Raw genomic sequence first — 24,227 nt, forward strand, 5'->3', positions numbered from 1 at the left:
ATAAAAGGATACTTTAGGTCATACTCAGTAAAATATGTACGTTAATAAATCTCCTTAATGCCAGAAACATTGCCTCCTTCTGAAAAACTCTAATTGTTTTCAATTTACTAAAAAATACTCTTACTATTTACTACAATAGTTTAGAATCTATTACCCTTTAGCTTCTGTCCCACAGTAGCAAACACGCTTACTACGTACCCCCTCTACCTTGTTCATTCTAAGGTAGATGGCACTTGTGTCATAAACCTCAGTTTGTTCTATCCCACCACTGAAAGGGTTGTCCCTAAACTAACCCTTACTGTCTGAATCTCCCTCCTATATTATATCAGTTCCCTCCATACCATACACAACAAACTTATGTGGTGACCTTTATTACTATGTTTCACAAACTGCTATGTACAAATGCTTTTGAGGGTCTATTTCGTTTTTCCATCTATACACAAACGATTGTTTTATTTTATTCTCCCATATATTCCTCTCACCTTTTCCTTCTCCCTCCTCATCATGACCCCCTTTATGTTTAATTTTTCTCTGTACTCTCTTCCCTCCGATTCTGTACCTTATAATTCTGATACCACTCAGCCCCCCTCCACACTGGGTCATTTTGTCATCCACTACAGCCTCTTCAGAGCTGTAGCTAGGTTCTCTATGTCCTAGGCAGCTCACCAGACTGGCACGCCCCTCAACCCAAAGTTGAAGAGGAGAAAAAAAGGAAAGAAAAGAAAGAAAAGGCTTTCTCCAAGCTGAAGACTGCGGTGGGATGTTTCCCCCAAGTTAAGGCCAAAGAACAAAAACAAAACCCTACTTTCAGCTGTAAATGTAGAAGACTCTCTCCAACAACTGCTGTGCCAAAGAGCTTGCTATAGTTACTAACATGAACAGCCATGACTGCATACAGTATCAATTCTGCATTCATATAAGAAGCTGTGATATCGCTTGTCGACTTAAAATAATGTTACTACTGCACTCATCTCCCATCAGCAACAGCCGATTGTGTCTTACACCTGAGGCAGCTACCCCCTTTGCTCCTCCCTAGTCACTGCTCTGAGTCACTTATCTTTCCTTATCTGCCTCTCAGCCCTTTATTTACTCACTGTTTCTTTCCTACTTGCTATGCCTGACACCTGTGTACCTCTAACAGTTTCTCTTACCCACCTAAGAACATTTGTCAGTCATATCGTTGTTTTATATATATTTGCTATAAGCTGTAATGCTCTTGCTTTACAGTCAATACTCTTCCCATAAATCATATGTTTATATTTATTCATTAAAGTAATCCTGATTTCCATCTAGATACTGATTCTGTATATTTTATATGTATCCTGCATTCTGTTTTCATATTTTTAAATTACTTATACTGCTGTGGGTGAAAATTATTCACTGAACTAGTTCACTTATCAGGTTAACAAATAAATAAATAACTGAACTAAACAAATGAATGTGGAAAATATATTTTGTGACCCTGTCCCCCCTCACTTACCACATATTACATCCCTTCTTGTCACCCAGTGAACCCATTCATTCTCCAGGGTGTCCAAGGGTTTAAGCATGTAATGGGCCTGCATAAAGTGCACTTATTCCTCCACTTGGTGTCATCAGTGCCCTTACCCCCCACCCCGACCCCGCCACAGATTGTTCACTCAGTGTGATCCCCAGTCTTCACCATAAATTGAAATACAGAGAGTGTGCCCAGGCACGGGCACCCCACTCCTCCCCCGAAGAGTAGTGAACAAGTGAAGCCCTGCCATTCCCCCACACCAGCTCTAGCAGACACTCGAACTGTTAATTGAATTAGGGTCTCTTTAGCTGTATTCAAGACTTTACCTCCTTACACCAAAAGAGATGGCCATTTGGCAGATACAGAATGTAATGATTCAGACCTTAGACTACATAAAATACATTTATTTCTCAATGCACAGCCCTATTGCTACCATTCTAAGGTTTTCACAACAAAAGAAAGTGTATACATAAACTTCAGTACTGATATTTCTTTGCTAGAATCAGGAAACATTGATGAAAATAATATTTTGCATAGTTTCTTGTGCACCATCACCTTTAATGTGGCTTACAAGAAGCTTTCACTCTAATAATGCATAGTTTGCATTCATTTTTTTCAGAATTTGTGAACTAGTGTATAACAAACTCTGCTTCTTAAATGCAGAGAACCAGGTAGCAAACTGATAATCAATGAGGTCTGAATGCCTTAGTAGCTGTTCATGCCTGAGTCAGTCCCTGAATTTAAGGACAGTAATTTACAGTGAGTAATCCTGTACAGATTCAAGTCTGAAGCATGTGTTGAGGGGGGATGACAAATTGGGAGGATTAGTAAAAATAACACACTTAGCATACCAAGATAAAGATAGAGATACATGATCCACACCAGTAAGAAGCCAAATTTCTAGTGCTACTGGCTAATATAAAAGCTCTAGCCTATGACAGAGAGTAAAGTCAAATAATTCTGCACAGACACTTCTTTGAAAGCAATAACATTACAGGCACAGCAGCTCTCTGTTGGGTCACTGGTCAGGCTAATACCATTGCAGTAATACATACAGATTCATATAAGGCACTTGACTGTTGTGAGATACAATGGATTTAAAATATAACCGGGCATATGATCTTGTTATGAAATTATAGTGGAGGGACTTCAATGACACCTGCCTGAAACTGAGACCATGGAAGTAAAAATATGCACATCCAGGCATGGAAGTTGTCATCTGTACGCACTACAGAGTTGTGCTCTGGGCCACTGACATTTATAAGCTAAGGCTAGCATGAAATGGCCTAAAAATACCCTTGATGACATTTTAGCAGTGTGCATGTCTATATTTTTCTTTTTTATAAAAGATGGTTGCATGCACGCATTTAAAAACTAAACAGACTTACCGTTGTCTTCAATGGTGAAGTAAAATATGTCATTTGTTGCATTGTCTCCCTCCTTCAGAATGTAACATATTTTCATTTCATCAATATCAGCTGTTAAAAAATGAACAGGGAATTCATATAACGGTACAAAATGCATTGACTTATATCATAAATCTTAACTGACAGTGTGCTGTAGCCATGTGAGTTAAACACTTTAATGTTATAACAGTTTTACAAGAAAAATATCAAGGATAACCTCATGAGACAATTAGGAACTTCAGAAGAAATCAAACAAAATCAAAATAAATTTCATTGATCACATTTTTAAGTATTTGACCTTCTTCAAACCACATAAGATCTTGATGCTACCAGCACCACATAAAATTAAACTCATGTCTAGTTTTTTCTACCATTTGCACAGTTTTTGAGTAAAGCACTTTAAGCTATTATAATTTAGTGGACTATTGAACCTGCAGGACAATTTGCAGTTCATGAAGAAAAAAATGCATATCTTCTAGATATAAGACACTAATTCCAGGATCACCCATGTCTGTGTTATAACTAGGGCTGTCTATTGTAGACAACTATAAGTCTTCCTAACTGCAAGATACTGCTAAAGCAGACAGAACCCAAAGACTTAATAAAAGAAAAAAAAAATGTTTGTTTTTTGCCTTGACTACAACTTTTGGTAACTAGTTGCAACAGCAGTGAAGAGGGTACATAAGCTGAGTGAAAGTTCTGGCTACAGAATGACAGAATTCAAATGAACATTATTAGCAGTGTCACCCTCTGTGTTTCTCTGAAGTCACCAGGCATTACCTATAAATCTTGAATAAGATCCAGCAGGAACACTCATAAGACTTCCAGATGAAGATTGAAAGAAACCTTACATCTTTGCAGGCCTGTCTGCTATGCAATACGATGACACTAGCTCATTCCTCATAAGAATACCCTTTATGACACTGCAGAGTAAGAACAACTTCCTGCACTTCTATGTGATCGTAACATCTATGCTTTGCATTTCTTTACCATGTCACATCACTGGATAATGTAAAAGAATGACTTCCATAGCATTACCTGCTAAAAACGTATTCTACAAATTGTATATTAGGGATACATCTAGCTGTGATGAAATACAAGTGCAATACAGAACTGACAGCTTAGACTTACGCTTTCATCAATCATAGTATGGGTGTGGGTCATGACGACAGTGAAGTGAGTGAAGGAGTAACTTCTGGCCTAAATGCAAAACGAATGGCAAATATCACAGGGACTTCCTTCTACAGGGAGGAAGCATGCCAGCTCATACTATTACATCACACAAAGAGTGGTGAAGAAGAAAGATATTTTGAGTATAGGTAAGATTCTAGTGCACACACCAAAAGACTTTCTGCTGAAACCGTCCTTAGGAAGTCAAAAAATAACACAATATGGGCTCAATAATCAGGCAACCTAAGACATCAAAGGAAACTGAGTCACCTCTTCAGAGTTCATATGTTGCTGTTGGTTAACTTGAGAAAAGACAATGTAGTCCCCCTGGGTACCAGGGTACAGTGGTCTGTCAGATGGCATGAATAAGCACAGACTACTATGATTGGGCTGCGGGATTACAAAGGAAAGTAAAACACATCAAATGTAAGTCACAGGGAGTCTGATGGAGCTGAAAGCAGGGTTTCTGTCCACACTACTGATGTACTGTATTTGATTAGTGGATTAGGAAGTAGAGGGTGTTAATTGGGAGAGAGAAATTAGTGGTGGATTCCTATCTTACCTTCTGTGAGGGGCAGAAAGGGAAGAGGCACTGTAGTAGCAGAATCCCCATTAGAAACTGTAGTAAGCTGCCAGCAAATGCTGCAGCAGCACAAGAAAAAAAAAGTTTATACTAGAGGGAAGAAACACATGAAGAACATACAGGAATTATCACACTGTGGACTATGTCAACATCTGTGTCATGCATACCCCAAGTGCCTCACTGTACATATAAAATAGGCAGCTGTATTTTTTGTACTTTTTACATAATTACACGATTTGGTGTATTTTAATGTCAAATAATGTATCCGTCCATTTTGACTGATTGACATGCAGGACTGTATTTTTTTAACTGTGTTGAGTTTTGATATGAAATTTTCAGAGTATCTTTCTATGGGACCCTTCTCACAAAGTGCTGTGGGTTGTAGTGCGGTTCCATTTGTATAAATGCCAACACTACACAACACCTCATCATCAGTCCTTCATGCACTATTAACTTTCTGAGACAGTAACTACTTTGGAGTTACCCTAAAACCATCTTAAAATCAGTCCTTTTCAGTATAACATGAAGTCACAGTAACACCAAATTTGTGAGTGATAGGATCACAGATGCAAGATATGCTACGTTTGATATGGAACTCAGCAGCATCTGGACATCACTTTTCTGTCCAGATATTTTCAACAGTTTAGCATCAGCTGTATCATGTGATAGCAGCCTTGTACCTTGACATTTAAGGAGTAGCCTGACTATAAAATAGGGATCATCGTGCAGATTTCTTTTAGTTTGCTTTGGTGCTTGGAAAAGGTGGACCACGTACCAGGATAAAAGCCTACAGCAGGCTGAGAATACAAAAAGGTTGGGAAATACTACTCTTAGCTTTCACTGCATCATTATAACCCGGTGTATCATTTTTCTCTTTCTGATTATGGCTGGGAAAAAAAGAGATGGAAAGATGGTTTAAAGTATGCTTGTTGTAGTTTTGTGATGCTTGCATGCGTTTATTTATTTATTTGCTCACTTTTTTTGTTATGTGTTGTTTGTTTCATGTTTTAAATGTGAGAAAATGATTCATACTAAACAAGCATAGCAAAAGAAAAGCTGCTTTTGTTGTTCAGTTTAAAAAGATTTTTTGCTGCTTTGGAGGTCTCTATTGCTTGAGCAGATTTTTTATTGAGAGCCTCCATTAATGATGGTGTATGTTTTGTGTTGCTATGTGTGTGTTTTGGTGGTGTAGGTTTTGAGGGACTATGTGATGAGTGTGGTGTGGTGCAAGTGTTTACCTTCTCCTCTTGACTGTCTAGTCCAGTCTTGGGTTAAGAGAGCTTTGCTTCCAGTTTGGCTATATAAGTGGTGATAATACCTTGGACTTGGTATTAACCAACATGAGTAACCACTGCAGCATCACTACAGTGTCATCCTTCCTGGTAGGATCCGACCACAAAGTAGTCACTTTTGAAGTTACAATCTTCCCCAACCCACCCACCCCACTACAGTCAAACATAAAAACTTCTCTAAAGCTGATTACACCCTCCTGAGGGAAGGTATAAACGGCTTCACAGCTCCCTTCCCCTCTGTAGGAACTGGCACAAATGTCCAAACCTACACCAAGGTACTATATGAGCATTTATTTAGCTGCATGGAATCAGAAATACCTGAAAGGACAAAATCATCCTCCTCAAGGAAGAGTAAACCTGTCTTGGTGGACATCTGCAATAAATAAACTATATAACAAAAGGAAAAAATTGCTGTCTAGGACCAAGAAGGAGCAGGTGCCTAATTGGAAGCAATCTCTCCTTAGCCTGAACAAGCAAATAAGAGCACTAGCAAAATCCTCCAAAGCAAACTTTGAGTCCAAACTGGATACATCTACTAAAGACAATCATAAGGCATTCTTCACATATGTCTGCAATCTCAATGGAAGCACTCAGATCTGCTACGAACTGGTGGTCAAGGATACCACATTAACATCAATCCGTATGTTACCAGATGGGTAGCAAACTAGCTCACTGACAGAACCCACCTAGTCAAAATTGGGGAAGCCACCTCAAGCAGTAGACCAGTAATGAGCGGTGTACTCCAGGGATTGGCCTTTGTTGTTTGGGACATATTTTTCTGAGGTGTAGGTCAAAACCAGTGGGCTATGTCTGACCAGGTTTGCAGATGACTGCAAGCTGGGTGCTGCCACTCAATTCCCCTAGTCATGTGGACATCCTCCAAGAGGATCTCACCCAAACAAATGACTGGTGCCAGAAACTTGGCCTCAAATTGAATGCCAAAAAATGCACCATCATCCCCTTTGGGGAGAGTGATGTCCCCACAATTATCACATTAATAACAAGGCCCTATGCATACAATCATTTGTGAGAGAGTTGGGCACTCAGACTGATAGCAAACTGACATTTGACCACCATATTGCCTCTGCTGTGTGGAAAGATTTCTACATGGCCCACCTTATTAAGAAGGGTATCTCATTTAGGGAGAAGGAGGTCATAACATTCCTGTATTCTTCCCTTATAAGACCCATTACTGAGCACAACACCCCTTTTGGCATGTATCTCACAAAGCACATGCAGCAGCTGGCAAGACCACAGATGTTCATCACCCAGAGAATCCAGGGCCTCAAACATCTACCCTACACAAATAGGCTAAAAGCCATGTCCCTCTATTCAGTCTCATACAGACTCCTTAAAGGTGACCTCTGTCTGGCATAAAAAAGCAATCTCAGACTCTGCCTTGATGGGACTGCTGCATATCCGCGAGTCAAGCTCCACTTCAGTAACCGCATGCATGACCTCAACCTGGTCTGTGACTAGGACTTGGCCTCAGGACCAATACCCTAGTAACCTCCTATTGAACAATACATTACCAATCAGCTTTGGTAGAAGTGTTACATCTCTGTTGGTCTTTTTTTCATGTTATTTTTTTTTATTCATGTATTTAAAATTTGTTTACTGGGGAAGAACTCTGATCTGAAGTCACCAATTTCAATCTCTCCCAGGAATACAAAAATTGCAGTTAGTGACAGATATTAACAGTATAATGAAAATACACTTCTGTATAATACCATTACCAGGTAAACTACAAAGTAAAAGGTATATACAATTGTAATATACATTACGTACAATAAATCAAGACAATTTTTATGTAGAATGTGAGGTGTGTGTGTGATAATTACAACGATGTGCAGTACTGCATATGTGGGAATGACTGGATAGCTGAGTGGAGTGAAGGACATTAGAGTTGCTGACTATTTGGAAGGAGAAGTTATGTTAAGCAAATGATTATGTGACTGAAGTGTAGAATAGTGCAATAGAACATGTTATATGAAGGACAGTAAGAGTGTTACTAGTAGGAGAAAGAGAGAGAGAGAGAGAGAGACTATTCACTTCCAATTTGTTTCTACAGTTATTTATTTCATGTTTTTTGGGTTCATGCTTTCACTGTCATCAGGAAATTAATTTTTTCCTTTCCAGGTACCTTTAACTACCCTTGATCGATATTCTTACATTTGAATTGTTAATGCTTCTGTTGCTGTAAAGTGTGTTTCATTTGTGTCACAATCATGATTTTGTATTATTATTTTTCTTTGTAAATATTGATTGCTACATGTATGCAAGTGTTTGTGTGTGTGTTTGGGTGTATGTGTTTAATTTTTTCTACTACAGAACATAGTAGTTATGTAAAAAAAGAAGTACTGATTCTGCCTTCATAGGCAGTCATAAAAAACAATGACTCAAAGCACTATCTTTGCAATTAAACAGAGGGAAATCCTAATTTGTGATGTGTAGGCTTTAAAAGAACTAAAAATCCATTTTAGGAGGAGGGCAAAAATACTGAAAAGTAATCACAGCCAGTATGGCATTCTCCATGTCAGCCACCCTGGGATAAAACAAACTAAAATATAATAAGAAACACTCAAATACATTATTAGTGCATACAATCAGATATCTATACCTCTATATCTCTATCTCTCCATATATTACACAGATTTATTTTGTCTGTAAATGACAAATAGCCTTCTGGATATTATTTCATATGACAGCAGCTTCAAGAGGTTAAACAGAGATGCAGTATTAAATGCAGTGCTAAATAAACAGAACACCAAATATCCTGAGAGATGCAACAGTAAACATTAGCAGAACCACTGCAGGCCAGTTACTCTGCATAGCTGCAGTATATGAGGGTCATAACTCTCAACCATCTCCAAAATGTGGCACACTACCTCTCACAATTTGGAACAAGTAGGAAAAATGAGGAGCACTTACTAAAGACCTAAACTAGGAATCACTCAGGATGGTTAAATTGTGCTACTTTATACTTATAAAAGGTTCCTTTGATGAATTGATGGGATTTGGTATTGTTTAACATGGAGATTAGTTAAAAAAAGTCTTAATACTGAATGTGTGACAGACCTGGATTTTTTAAGACTCAAAATTCAGGAACGCTCCTCATAAAGAGATACACTTGAGAGACATGATGAAGAATAGAGGTTCAGCCTGTGCTATCTTTTTAGGGGTAGGTTATGCCTGAGAAAGCATCCCAGTGGAATAAAGACATTTCCTCGTGTAGAGAATGTGGATTATGAGTGTTTTTTGCATGGCTTTGTTCTCAAGTTCACTGTATTCAGCTGGTCATTCACAAGCCACTGTGTATAATCACAGATCTGGACTGTAACGCCCTCAGCAAACCCAGGATGAGACCAAAAGGAGAACAGTGAGGAAACTATTTAATGAAGTCATAGCTATAGTTAAGGCATGTGACAGCCAGTGACAGTTGCTGCAAAGGATGCTGTTAAAAGATATGTTAGGGAAAAGAAGGTTGTTGAAACTAATCTCAGTTGGCCTGAGTGTTGCTACCAAATGCAGTAAGTTCATATGCTATGGTGGGAAAAGGCTACTTTGACTTCTAGGGTGTGATAATTACAAAATAGGAAATTACAGCCCACTTTACTGTTCTCTACTTTATATACAAACTTGACATGTGAGGGAAAATTGAACTGCTGAACCATATGAACATTTCAATGCATTACTTGTAATGTTTTAACTAGGGAGTCCTGATCATTGTGACGTACAATAGGGATGAGGAGAGGCAAACCTTTTTTAAACACAATAACATTGATTAGGGTCCGACTAACATGCTGTCTGTTTATGTGGATGTTTTGAAAACCAGAACAACCCAGGACTAACAAGGTTGGTGCTTTAAAGAATATTTACTAAGACCAGGCAGATATGGTAGTCAGTCCTCATTACTGAGGGATATCAATAGGCTAACAGCCTTCACTCTTACAAGTTGTCATCTGTCTTCAGTCATTCTGATCTGTAAACTGATTATGATAAGAACAATGGATGTGCTGTAACTCTTACTAAACTCATTCTCTGCTTCTCCTCCTCCACACAAGCTAAAATGCAACATTCCCTCATTATTAGGTTTTAAGTAAATAATATTTTAACTTTCTCTTCCCTAGCCTGGCTGTCATGAAATGCAATACTCGCATGAGCTCCTGACAGCCTTCAATCAGTTTGCGTTAGAATGTACCACCCTTAGTATATTAAAAAAAAATAGTAACCAGAAGCCACAACCAGGATTCTTCTATAAAATAAAATATATTATTTATTTATGACCAAACCGATTAAGCATTTTCATCCTTAACACAAACAGTGTTTCATCAGAATCAAACCATATTACCAAAAGGGCCTTTTTATACAAAACCAATTAATTATCCACTTATACAATTAACCTAGAACAATGGGAAAAACCATTACACAGTGAATAATAAAATTCAAGCAAAGCCTGCCTCACACAAAATACAAACCATAAAACTTTTAAAACTTTCAACCCATTAATAATTATTTGCCCTCATAATTAAAACAGACTGGATAGAATTATATTCATTTAAACTTGGGTAAGGGGTTGCTTGTAATTGTACCTATCATTTTAATTCTTTGTTTTCTAGTAACACTTTGGCATCCCCAACCCTTGGATTATAGATGACTGAGTCAATAATAGCAAAAGAAAATTTAGTAAATGTGGACAAACTATTGAATGTTTATACAAGGCATTGTTTTCTTTTTTTGTTCTTAACATCATAAAGATGTTCATAAATACGTCTATGTAAAGTTCTCTCTGTTTTACCTACGTAATCCTTCACATGAAGCAATGTATACAACTCATTTAGTACAATCAACTTTTACAAAAAACACATTTGATCTTAGGGTATTGTTTAAAACAACTTCCTCCTCTTCACATATATAAGGGCATTGATTAAACATTCCACGTTTGGTAGTATGAACTGTTCCCCTATCCCACTTTCTTTTGTTAAAATTACCTTTATCAAAAAAGTCTTCCATTTTTTTTCCAGTCTTGTATGTAAACAAAGGTTATTTTCCAACTATAACAAGAATGTCGGGGTTGGTTTTGAAAATACACCGGTTATTCCTAAAAATATCTTTAACTGTTGATGTTTGCCTGGAATATCTTAACACCATGGCATTAACATTTTTTTTCTTCTGGGATTTCTCCTTTTTCATCTTTGTTAACCTCCTGTTGTAGTCCTACCCACAACAGGGGTAAATATTTCTTTCCCCATTCACCCTAAATATACTCACTGATACTTTTAACCAAGGGGAGGGAGTAATTTCTATCTAAAAACATTTTAGTAACCTTATCTGTTCTGTTTTCAAGTCGGACCTGTGTGAAGTCATCCTAGCAATTCTAATCCATTGTCCTTCGACATGGTTCTTTTTCTTACTAAGTGGATGAAAACTGTTAAAATCCAGATAAGAATTACTGAATGTTTCCTTCCTATAAACTCTTGATTTAAAGCCACAAGAAGTATGCTCAATGGATGTATCTAAGAAATTAACACTCTCCCTATGAAACTTATAAGTAAACACCAAAAATTCAGAGAAATTATTCAAAAATTTAACAAACTGGTGAATGTTCTCTTCCAAACCTTTCCATAGCATGACTATAGCATCTAAAAAGCGAACATAGAGAGCAATATGTTGAAAGAATGTAGAACTGAATACACAATGGTTTTCCCAAGCCAAAATAACCTTGTTTGCATAAACAGGGGCACAAAAGGCTCCCATGGCTGCTCCCTTATTCTGTTTAAAGAACACCCTCTCAAAAAAATATAAAATTATTGTCCAAAACTACAGCCGTCATTTCCTCTATAAGCCTGATATCTTTCCCGAAAAGGAGGCATATTTGCCCAAACTATAAAAAAATAAATCTAACTCCTTGTCTAAGGAATGGCTGTAAAAAATCTTTAATATCAATAGTGAGGAAAATCAGGTCTTTGAACCAAATGTCCTTTTTAATCTCCCTAAAAATTCCAAGAATCTATAAAGAGATGGGGAACCTGTCTATAAATGTGTTTAAGCCATCTATCTATACATACTGACCAAGGGTAGGTTTTAGAATCATTGGCCACCATAACAGGCCTAAAGACCCTTAGTATATACTAATAAAAAATAAACTAGAAAAAATGTGAACTTATGTCTTACCCATTTTTACATCACATTTTCTCAGACTACAGGATGAGACAAATTCTACTTTTTACTGCATTATGATTTTACCTGACTGTACTTTGCACATGCTGTCAGCATTCTCAAGCAAAAATATGTCAATTTCTTGTTATCCTTGTTAATCCTGTCGTGTTATCCTACTTTGAGTCCTTGGAATTAAGCTGTTACATATTGAAACATAGGGCAGGGTTCAGAAATGGGCCAGATGCAGTCAGTGGGGCTGTGACAAAAGGGGTCCTTTAACATGATCATGGAAACCAGTAATTCAGAGAGACATTAGCTGCAAGACCTCATCATCTGTTAATATACATGTCTCTGAATCACTGAATACCCTCCCTCATTCACTACCTCACACATGTACACACATTCAAACAAACACACACATGGACACATCCCCGTAACTCTCAACTGCCCCTGATTGAACAGAATATTTATGATTTTATCTCTTATAATCTCTGTGCCACTGACATGGATGAATGCAGTAAGTAAGTCAATAACGTCAGTCATTTTAGTAAAATGTATTTTTTCTTCATTTGCAGCTTCTTGCTTTAAATTATGTTGTTCTATTAAGTTTTTAAGTGATTTAAATTAATATTTAAAAAGTGTATCAGGTGTCTAGTGCCCCCCCCATATTACAGCCACTGCTCATTAGTCTAAGGTGGACCGAGAATCTACACACACACACACACACACACACACACACACACACACACACACACGCACACACACGCGCACATACTTACAGACATTACTACATACACATAGACACTCAACAGTACATCAAGTACGCACATGCACATGCTCATCCAATGGCACTCATCCGCACACACACACACGCAAGTACACACATACTTAGAGACATTACTTCATACACATAGACACTCAACAGTATATCAAGTACACACATGCTCATTCAATGACACTCATGCGCGCACACATACACACACACACACACACACACACACACATGCACGCACACACATACTTACAGACATTACTACATACATATAGACACTCAACAGTACATCAAGTACACACATGCACATGCTCATCCAATGGCACTCATGCACACACACACACACACACACACACACACACACACACACACACACACACACACACACACACACTCATCCATACATACACACACACCGTAGACGACTCATATCTCTACAAACGCTCATAAACATAGCCACATGCATACACACATACATACCCCAGTATTATCTGTCCACTAAAGTCTGTTGCATTTATCTCTAATGTGAACTCACCAATTAACAGTACTGGGTGAATGTGAGTGCTGTTGACTGTGTTAATTACTGTGGGTGGGGGTGGTGATTTATGCAGTTGAGTGGTTCTATGAATCACTCATCTGTGTTTATCACTTACCACTGACATTTCCATGGAAGATTGTATGCCTCTTCCCAGAATACCTCATTTACATGTGTAGTATGTTGCTGCCCCTAATGAAGGTAAACAACTGTTGTAGGGCTGGCTCTGACTTGGAAATGGCTACTGCCAGTTGTAAAGAGGGTTTACCACTCACAGTAACATTTCTGAATTCTAGGAATAGCTTATCTAATGCAGACTTTATCAAATATTAAAACTCATTTTCTGTGATATCCAGATGAGATATATCTATTATTCTCCAGAGCCCCATTTTTACTCATTTAAAAATTAGCTTTCAGCATATACTAATAACAAAACAATATATTTTTGTTTCATGCTTTTCAAGAACAGCTGAAATGAGAAGAAAGGCTTTCTCTCCACTATGATTTTGATTTTCTTTTTCTAAGATCAAGTTTTATCAGGACAACTCAGATGATATACTGTACAGCAGTGTACACCCTACCTTTAATAATGTTGAAGTACATTTACCAAGAACATTCCCAAATAGAATTCATATTTCCATTTTTGCAATCCCATTTGCTTCTCTTGGTTTATATATTGTTACATGTACATTTTTGTGTCATCCAGCATAGAATGCAATGTCTTATTTTTCAAAGGACTATACTTTAAATTTATAAAATCTTTACTCATCTCTTTGCTTACAAGAGATATCAGATTGTATACTGGTGACTGCACCAGTATGTGGATGACTATGCACAACTATATGCAGCAGAGAGGATAGCATTATGGTTGAGGTGTTTACCTTACAGACCCAAGGTGCCAGGTTTGATTCTTACATGGGGTCTTAAATTGGCCTACAAGGGCAATTAGCCTAGTACTAATCTATGAAGATAACAGGCAATCTTTGATAAATGCCTTCTAGGCTGAACTTGATTCACTATCCAAATGTCTTAAAATATACAAGATCATACATTTTGCTAAGAAAGGGGCAAAAGTCAAGACAAAAAACCCACTAGATCAGAAATATAGCATCTTTTAGTCCTGTTGAAAATACATACTTATGTCTTCGTGGAAGTACCTGGACTTGAGAGTGGACTCTAACCTTAACTTTAAGGAAAGTATAATCAGTATGTCCAGAAGCATAATCAAAACTGGAGAGTTATATAGAATGAAAAGACAATGAGCAACTGAAAACTGCTGTACACTATAGAGTGAGCAATAGTGATTTCAAAGCTCATTTAAAGATGTTTAGTCTTTAGTGACCTAAACAATAAAATGAGATCATCATTAGAATCAACCTACAACAGAATATTTTGCTTTACAGCCAAATTTCCATCAGATACCCATCACTGCATTGTGCTGGAGAAGCTGAGACACATGAGTTTAACAAAAAAAATAACATAGCAATAGCTCATTTTAAGTCATTCCATCCTTCACAAAAATGAATACCCCAACTTAGCATGTTTAATCATACTGTATACACCAATAACAGGACTTTAGTCATTGGAAAGGTGTATATTGAAATGTGCCAAAGCACTTGAAGTCTGCTGATGTATACTGTTCATGCACTTCCTCTTCTAGGGAATATATTTCCTTATGAAATTAGACAGTCAGCAAACAACATAGCTTAAGTATATGGTCCTCACTGTGCTAGAGATGTGTGATAACCTTGGAAACTTCTGTTGTATACTTATTCATAGCTCTTCATACTTAAAACTTTCTGGACTTGATTTACTCTCTTGATTACTAGTGTCTAACTATTGAAGTTTCTAGTTTCTCTTCTGTGACTATCTTAACTTATGTCTGCAACATGACTTATGCAAGAAGCATGTTGACTCAGTAAAACGATCTCTGCCTCATAGCACCAGGGTCTAGGGTTGAGTTCAAATGTCGACTCTCTAAATATGGAATCAGAGAACTGACAGCAGCATTAGGCCCCATCATTGTTAACAAATTCAGGTGGGTACATCAATTTTAGCTGAAAAAGCTAGTAAGGAGGCCCATTTAAGTTAACAACGTGAAATGTCTCACAGCCTTATTTTTTTAACTTAAACCACGAAGCCTTGCTTCACAAACATTCACTACAGAAAACAAAATATGGCCTGTGTAATATGAATAAGAGTTTTTGATGCTTCTAGAGATGCTCGTGGATGGTTTAAAAAACGAAATGAACACTGGGTTTTACGGAGGTTATGTGTGTCAGGATGAATCATAACAGACTTACTGAAATCGTGAAGAACGTTTCACGACTGTCACGTGCCATATTTACTGACTATCCAAATTTATGTTTCAGTATGACCAGAGGAGTGTTTGAATTTTGAAGGGAAAGTACAGGTTCTAGACCATATCCCAAGTCACCATGTGATTTAGCAGAGTAGGTAAGAAATAGTGGGGTTGCCTTCTAGTATAACATGCTTGCTTAAAATGCGAATCCTGTAAGTCTACTTTTCTATGAATAGGTATGTCTATGTATATACATTATTTCACTCACACCTGTACCTACATGCCTTGTTCGAATCCTACCAAGAGTAAAGTTAACAATGGAGTACAAATAATACCTTAATGGCATTTGGAGCTACCGCAACTCACACTGACCAAAAGGTACTTGAAAAAGATTGCAAACAGTTACTAACCTTGGGTGAAAGTTCTAATGCTGTCATTGCCCAAAGCTGTGTTGATGATGGAGCCATGTAACGGGTACTCTGTAACCGTAAACTTCAGAAACTTATGTGGGCTATCACGGTCTTCCGCCTTCAGGACCTTACTGGTAATCATGAAACCAAGATGGCCAGTGTGTAGGATTCGCAGAGTTGGAGCACCCTTGTTGACAACAATCTGAGGAACGCCATTGTCCACTGAAGCGATCTGAATCTTCATCATTTGAGGCTTACGAGTTTCAAAGGTGGTGTCAGGAAAGATATAAAATTCTGTATGTGTCCCGTCAGTTACAGTAAAGGAAAAACTATCTTCGTTTGTCTCTGTGCCATCGTGTTTATAGCTGATCAGATTTTCATTCAGGTCTTGTTTTGTGAAACTAGTGACAGAAATGCTGTTGTTGTACAAAAGCCGCCCATGAACCGGCACTTGTGTCACGGTAAACCGTAGCTGATGGTCTGGTGTATCACGATCTTCCACGGTTAGTTCAAAAGGTGTGATAAGTTTGGATTCACCTTCATTAACAACTAAGTCATGAATAGTCAGGACAGGCTTTTTATTATCTACGTCAGTAATGGATACTCGAAAGGTTCGGAACACGGGGTTGTAACCATCGGTAACTTCAAACTCAAAGCTGTCCATTTTCACTTCATCACCAGAGGTGTGGAGGTAGTAAATCTTATTACCTGCCAGCTGCAGCTGTGTAAAGGATGTAATTGGTACACCTGGGTTGTCTGTACTTTCTAAATGGCCTCGACTTGGAGCCCGGGTGATACTGAATTGCAATTTTTCATCAGGGCTATTAAGGTCACTGGTACTAAGGAGATCAGTGGTGAGAGTTACCCGGCCTCCCTCCTTTAGTGTAACTCCTTTATTAATTACATCTGGAAAAACCATGTCGATGCTGCCAATACTTACGTAAAAGTACCTGTCTATTAGAGGATTGATGCCATCAGTAACATCAAATTTTATGAGGTCTCGAATCCCTTCTTGGCCTGTGTGGACATACTGGATAAGTCTTTTGTCAATGTCATCTTGAGTGAAATTCATACTTAAAGTAATATTGCCCACCACATCACCCTCATCCGTTAGACGCTGCAAAAGGCCTTGACTTGGTCCAAAACGAATAGTGTAAGTAAGTGTTTTGTCTTCAGAGTCTAAATCTGTGGCTTTAAGTACTTTGTTAGTTATTATTTTGGACTCACCAATTTCGACTTCAAGCCCATCATTAATGGTCATTCTTGGAGTCTCGTCATCTACTGGAATGATCATGATTAAGACTTTTTTGTCAATGGTGTGTTTCCCATCGGTTAGTTTTATTTCAAAACTATCTTCCTTAGTTTCAGAGTCATCGTGCTCATAGACAATATTTGATCCTTCTTTAATTTGTTCTAGTGAAAAATTATTTGCAGGAACAGAGCCGCTTGCTAGCTGTTGCATGATATTACCATGCTTCGGAGGCGCAGTTATTATGAAATAAAGCTCATCTTGGGGGAGGTCTGCATCAGCTGCATTTAAAATGGGGGTGTCTATCACAAGACTCATGCCTTCCATTACAATGAACTCCCGAACAAATATTTCGGGCTTCTCGTCGTTGGTCGGGATAATTACTACTGGGAAAAAATGACGTTCAGACAAGTTAATGCCATCTGAACACTGGAGGGTGAATCTGTCTTCACGGGGTTCTACCCCTTTGTGTATGCTTTGCACATAGTTAATGTGACCCTGACGGATATCCCCAATAGCGAATGCACTAATTGGGGTCCCCGCTCGAGATTTTTCAGAACCAGGAGCTGGAGCAATATTTTCAACATACCCAGAAGTTGGTTGGACAATTATCGTGCAAAGTATGTCATCACTAGGGGTATCTACATCTTCGGCATTTAAATTGCCAAGTGTCACAACATTTTTCTCTCCCTCTGGGACCGTAAATTGCTCTCCCACTGTTACTATTGGAGCAGTATTATCGACTGGGAGAATTATCACTGATACACGGACACCCTGGACTTTATTGCCTCCAACGACCCATTCATCAGACAGATCTGAAACGGTTAAATTAAACGAGTCGTACTGTTTTTGGGGACCAATCTCGCCACTTGTGTGAACATAAGACACTGACCCACTAATAAGGTCTTGCTGAGTGAACCTTTCTGATGGGACACCATTTACCTGTATGTCTCCAAGTCTGGGAAGTTCTTCTACAATAAAGGTTAACATTAAGTCATCAGTGTCCTCGTCCCTTCCCTGAATGACATTGGTTGTGATTTCAGTTGCTCCATTTTCTAACACATCTATGGAGGCACCTAATAACCCGGCTGGAAGCATGATGGTTGGTGTTTCATCATCTACTGGCTTAACTGTGATTCTGATGGTAATAGGGACTTCATGGACACCATCCCCGACTATCAGTTTGCAAGAATCACTTGTTGACTCATCCCCGTTATGCTTGTAGGAGATACGTCCTTCTGCAATATCGTCCAGTACAAACGTTTCACCATTTGCCATGTCAATACCAAGGTACTGCAGATACCCATGCTGTGGACGTTCAGATAAAGTGAATGTTATCTGATCAGTATCTGTGTCTGGGTCTGTGGCATCCAGTTCATTATTTGTGATTACAAAAATGTTTCTTTCTAATACGGTGAAGCCGGTGTTAGTAATCTGAGGTGGTTTGTTATCCACCGGCTGTAAGAATATTGTGAATATACCCTCCACTGAATTACCAGCGGGGTCTTCCACTGTATAATTAAATTGTACCACTCTTGGGGTTATACCGAGTTCTTGATCTGATGGCTTATAAGCTACTTTATGGTGATTCACCTGTGCTTGTGTAAATTCTGTGATCACTACATCAGGGCTGTCTGTAAGTACAATCTGGCCAGTGGGCACAGGATTGTTCTCATCTGTATCAGTTGGTGGCTTCGTAATGGTGTATTTCAAGTCGCGGTCATCTGAGTCCAGATCAGTGTAGCGGAGGAACTTTTTCTTGAAATGGGTCAAGTCGTACTCTTTAACAGTCATATGCAGGGTGGTGCCTGGGAAAAGTTCAGGAGGGAGGTCATCCACTGGGTGAATTTTAACAGTGAATGTATGTTCCCCAGACTGGTTTGGGGGATCGTTGTCATCCTGAACACGGAATACAAAATGGTCTGTGACAACAGTAGTGCTGTGGGGTCCAACGTGTCGGTAAAATAACTTTCCATCCAGCAAGTCCTGCTGGAGCCATTCTGTGACTACTTTTTCATAAACTCCGTCATTTTCAATGTATCTCCAAACAGACAAGTCAAATGGCTTCTCAGACTGCCTTATGACTACCTCACCTATGATAGAAAATGGGGCCTCAACTGTAAACTTGATGGTGGAATCTTCAGAGTCGATGTCTGTGGCACTCAAGATAAAGGGAGAGATTTGGGCCATTTCATTTTTGGAGAGGACTAGTCCCGTATTGGCGTTTACAATCGGAGGTTCGTCGTCTGTGGGGACAATAGTGATGGGGAAGAGGAATTCGACTTCATGCTTACCATCAGTCATGCGGAAGATTATATTGTCACTGTAGGTGTCACTTCCATCATGTTGGTAGATAACTATTCCTGCATCCAGGTCAGCTGGAGTGAAAAATTTCCGCCGGGCCCCCAGAACATAGAGCTCTCCGTGTTTGAGACCATCAAGGACAGTAATCTTAACATCCTGAAGGTTGTCTTCGTCGCTTATTTCTAAATTCTGAGCTGTAGAAAGCGGTCTAGACTGGCCTTCAAAAAGCAGCTGACCTGTATTTTTGGTAGCAACAGGGGCCAGAGTGTTCATAGGCTTCACTACGACCATAAAGGCAAACGTGTCAGAGGTAGCACCTTCAGTATCCACTACCTGGAACTCTAACTGGAAGATCCTTTCTTCATCAGAGTCCACAGATGGAGGCTTGTAGGCTATTTTTAAGTCATTCACATCTCTCTGGTAAAAAGAAGTAATGGGGAGATTTTGGTCGTCTGTACTAATGATATAGCCCTGCTGGTACCCCATTGGGGAAGTCAAGTTGAAAATTAAGTAATCCGGGTTGGATTCTAAGTCTTCAGCAGCCAGCATATCAGTGGTAATGGCTGTCATTACAAACTGATCGACTTCCATCATCATCATAGCGACAAAACTAGGCTTGGGGGAAGTGTTTTCAGTACCTTCTTTAATTCTAACCATGATCTGAAAGTGCTCTTGCTTCACCGAATTTCCATCTTTGTCCAACAACTCAACTAACATGGGAATATAGTCCCTGTTTGGGGAATTTGTAGGGGCTGTATGTTTGTAGCGAATATCTAACTTGGCGAAAGTATCACAGTCAATCATTTGTCCTTTTGAAGTAAAATTTAAAAGTTCTCCATACCTTGGCAGCCCACCCTGGCTGAGGAGTGGGGTTACTTTACAAGTGGTCGCGTCACTATCGTAGGCAAACTCCAGCACTTTTTTATCTATCTGGTTGCTTATGCCGTTTAGTTTGTCCACTACCAGAGGCATGTTTCTGGTTACAATTTCTAGTTGATGGAACATCACTTCCACTTCGAGCATGAACGGGATAATGACAGTGTCAGTTTGGGAGTCATATCTCAGTTGTAGCCTGACCCTGTCCTTGCTCGGACTTCTCGATCCCAGATGTGTGTATTTAACATCTTCTGGTCCGAATTCACATGGAAACTTTTTGGGTGACACCATGCCGGGTCTCTGGGATAAGGGATCGTTCTCAAGAACAGTAATGTAACATTTGTCTCCCGGCTGTACTTGCAACAACAAGTCGTTTAGGGGATCGATAAACACAGATCTGCCAAAAGGCACTCTAATTCCATTATTTGCAAGGAGGATAGAGTCCAAATGTGGTACTTGTAAGGGTCCGTACAATAAACTGTGATCCGTGTCTTGCGCGCCAGTGCAAGGCAAAAAAGGAAGCAAACTGTTCAAAGTTAGTAAGCAGCACACAATGAATGAAGCCTCCAGCGGCAGTGTGTGCTGCCGATAACTAGCCATTTGCTTTGCTAGTTGTCCTTTTGTCTTTGCAGTCCGGTATTTAACTTTTCCTGGAAAGATGCCGTTTAGTGCCCACAGAAGCACCTTGCTCTGCTTTCCCTACACTGCACATGGACTAAGTGTACCGAGCTGTTCGCGAGCTCCGCAGGTAATTCTTACCGGGGTCAAAGGGCCAGCCCATAACTCCACCCCGCGCCTAGGACACGCCCTACTAAAAATACAGTCTATATGAGGAGCAGTCAATCAAATCCAACCATTTGACACTGGAAACTCAACTCTACGCGTCTGTGCCGAGCCCCTTACCATAATTAACTTGACAAAAAGGATCTCCTGACCTCTCCTCACAGTCTTAAACACTAAGAAAGAGTTCAGAATATGCCGCGTGCACTGAAACACTGCTTACTGAGCAAAAAGTTTGTAGTTCTGCGAGTTCTTTGACTGCTACACACAACCCAAGCAGTCTTTTGTGTGTGTGTGTGTATATGTGTTGTATCAAGAAGGAAAAAGGAATTGCTGATTTGGGTAGTAGTTGATTGTATTTATTGCCAAATAAAAGTCTGTCGATTATATAGCCATTCTCATACCTCTCAACCTATTGGCGCATGAAATATGGACAAAACCTAAAATAATTTGGTGGGGTGGGGCGGACAAAGGCCAGAAAATTGGGACAGATTTTAAATATTGCTCTTTTAAACTTAGAAAGTTGGAATACTTTATATTAGCATGAATTTTTCTTAAGGATATTATCTGAAACTCAATTGCATGTCATTATTTAATTACTTCAATCCTCAGTAACTTGCCATAAAACCACAAATTTTATGAGTAACAGACCAACAATATGAGGCACAAAGCTGGACATTGTGCAAACAAATGTGGATAGCTGAGTGGCATGGTACCTTCAACTGTATAGATTTTGGCATAATGTCCAGATTTTTGCTTTATATTTTGGTTTATAAAATTTGTGATTTGCACGGGTTATGGGTATGGACTGCAAAACGGGAACTTGTGGATATTGCGTACATACTTACACGCTTCTTACCTTACAACATTCAGTATGTGGTTACGTACAAAGTGACAAAGCAAGTCAGACACCCAGGACACGCGGTGCTTTCGACGGTGCACTTATAAATGTAGAAAATGAGGATAACTTTATTTAATCTCTGTTTTACATATTGTGTACTAAAAGCTGTAGTAACTCTAATTAAAGATAACATAAAAAAGCATGAAGCCTGTGTTTAAAAATGGCCAGAGAATGAATATTCACAGTGAATATTCACCTTGATGCTGTATAATCTGCATGGCTTGTCACTCAGCCCTGTCAAATATAAACAAGATAATTTTAAGCTTCAATTTACTGGTCGGTCAGTTTAAAACTAGGAAAAATGGGCGCAAAAGCTGATTTTTAGGTAGGAACTGAGGAGATGCTGGCAGAGAATAGAATCTGGGTCAGTATGAACTGCAAAACGCTGCAGTAATGTCTGGAAAGGGGGGCAACCCAATACCACCGTAGTCTCTGAATGTGTAACGTTTTATTGTTCTCAGCTGTCTGACTTTTGTAGAACTTATCTGATGTTTGCCTCATATTTTTGCCATATCATAATTTTGTTTTTCTTTTGGTAAATCACTGAGGTGTGGTCAGTCAATAATGCTGGACAGAATTTCGTAGTTCTTATTTTTCAGAAAATGCACGTTTAGACAATCCACGCTGTTTTAACTTTCTAAATGAATTAGAGTAACTTTAAAAAAATCCCTGCTTTTGCGTCTGTGTCCTTTATTATTTTTGCGTTTGCTCCTGATTCTTGAACAAAGACGTTGAGAGCGCACGAAAAATATTGTGTGGTTGTGTTGAGTCGAGAGAGGACACAGCAGAGGAGATACAGAAAACGTTAGCTAGTATGAAAAGAATGACCATGGACATTATGAATCAAGAAGACAGGGAACCAGGACAGAGAGGGGAGACGTGGAGATGATAATATGCAGGACAGAACAAGTTTTAGATGCAGAAAACTTAAAGGAGGACTCAGAAAAGTAATCAGAAAGACAAAGGCTTACATGGGACAGAAAGAGCAAGGACTGTTAGGATGGGGATAAAAGTATTTTATATGAATTAAAGGGATGGAGACTGAGAACATTGTGAAAAAAGGCAAATATACACAATAGATGTAACTGCAGTTGCAAAACAATTTGACTAGGACATAAGCATGCCAGACAACAGACTTGTCCTTGTCAGAGAAATTGATTCTAAGCCTTTTGCAGAGAAGAATCTTATAAAAGAACATTTAAAATTGAAAGAACAAGAACGATTCGTATTAAATCCTACAGATAACTAAATGTGGTACTTATAAAAGCAATTGGTCTTCTTGGACTGAATTAAGAAATGTGATTCCATTTTAAACTGGGAGCAAGACAGTACAGAGCCAAATATAAAATAAGTTGTGTGTGTGTGTGTGTGTGTGTGTGTGTATGGGGGGGCTATGCATAGATTCATGGCATTTGTAGCAGGACTGAATTACTAAAATCATCATAATGCTGTGTGGTGCTGCGGTAGCGTTGTCACCTCACAGCAAGACGTTATCCCATTCGATTCTCAGCTAGAGCGTCTTCTGTGTGGAGGCATGCGTGAATGGGCGTGCCTTCGTTAAAGGTTGTGCGTCAAGGCTGGGAACTCGGCACGTAAAAATCCACTACCAAACATTAGCGGACCGGAGTTCCGCTATGGCGACCCCTAACCGGGATAAGCCGAAAGACACAAGAATCATAATGCTGTGTGTCAGACATCCAGCGCTGTAGTGTTATGCTCACAATTAATACAGGAAAAGAACAGCCATTAAAAGGATAGATAACTGATATGTATTCAAAACTGAGCCTGAATAGCAAAAAAAAAAAAAAAAAAAAAACACGGAATACCATGTCCCACACGCACAGAGGTCAATACTGGGACTATTTACCTTCAATGTCTGTTACATTACTGCGAGGCTGGCAGAAATACCAAGTCTCTTTGCAGATGATAAAATCTGTTACAGATTGGATAACTATTGAACAAAGCTGTGGCTAGGGTGGGGCAAAGGAGG

At 39.0% G+C, this 24,227-nt stretch overlaps 1 protein-coding gene across 1 annotated transcript in view; it reads right to left on the reverse strand.

Moving 5' to 3' along the window:
• FREM3 (FRAS1 related extracellular matrix 3) overlaps positions 1-21,267 on the reverse strand; it is a 624,923-nt gene extending 603,656 nt beyond the window's left edge. Inside the window, exons 1-2 of the mRNA XM_044062250.1 lie at positions 16,128-21,267; positions 2,887-2,976 (exon numbers count right to left, since the gene is read on the reverse strand). Coding sequence (XP_043918185.1) covers positions 2,887-2,976; positions 16,128-21,156 — 5,119 coding nt within the window. The 5' untranslated portion in view covers positions 21,157-21,267. The remainder of the gene's footprint in view (positions 1-2,886; positions 2,977-16,127) is intronic.
• Between the last annotated feature and the right edge of the window lie 2,960 nt (positions 21,268-24,227).

Source organism: Protopterus annectens, chromosome 2.part1 (genome assembly GCF_019279795.1).
Source record: "Protopterus annectens isolate FY-2018-M chromosome 2.part1, PAN1.0, whole genome shotgun sequence".
Lineage (NCBI taxonomy): Eukaryota > Metazoa > Chordata > Ceratodontiformes > Protopteridae > Protopterus > Protopterus annectens.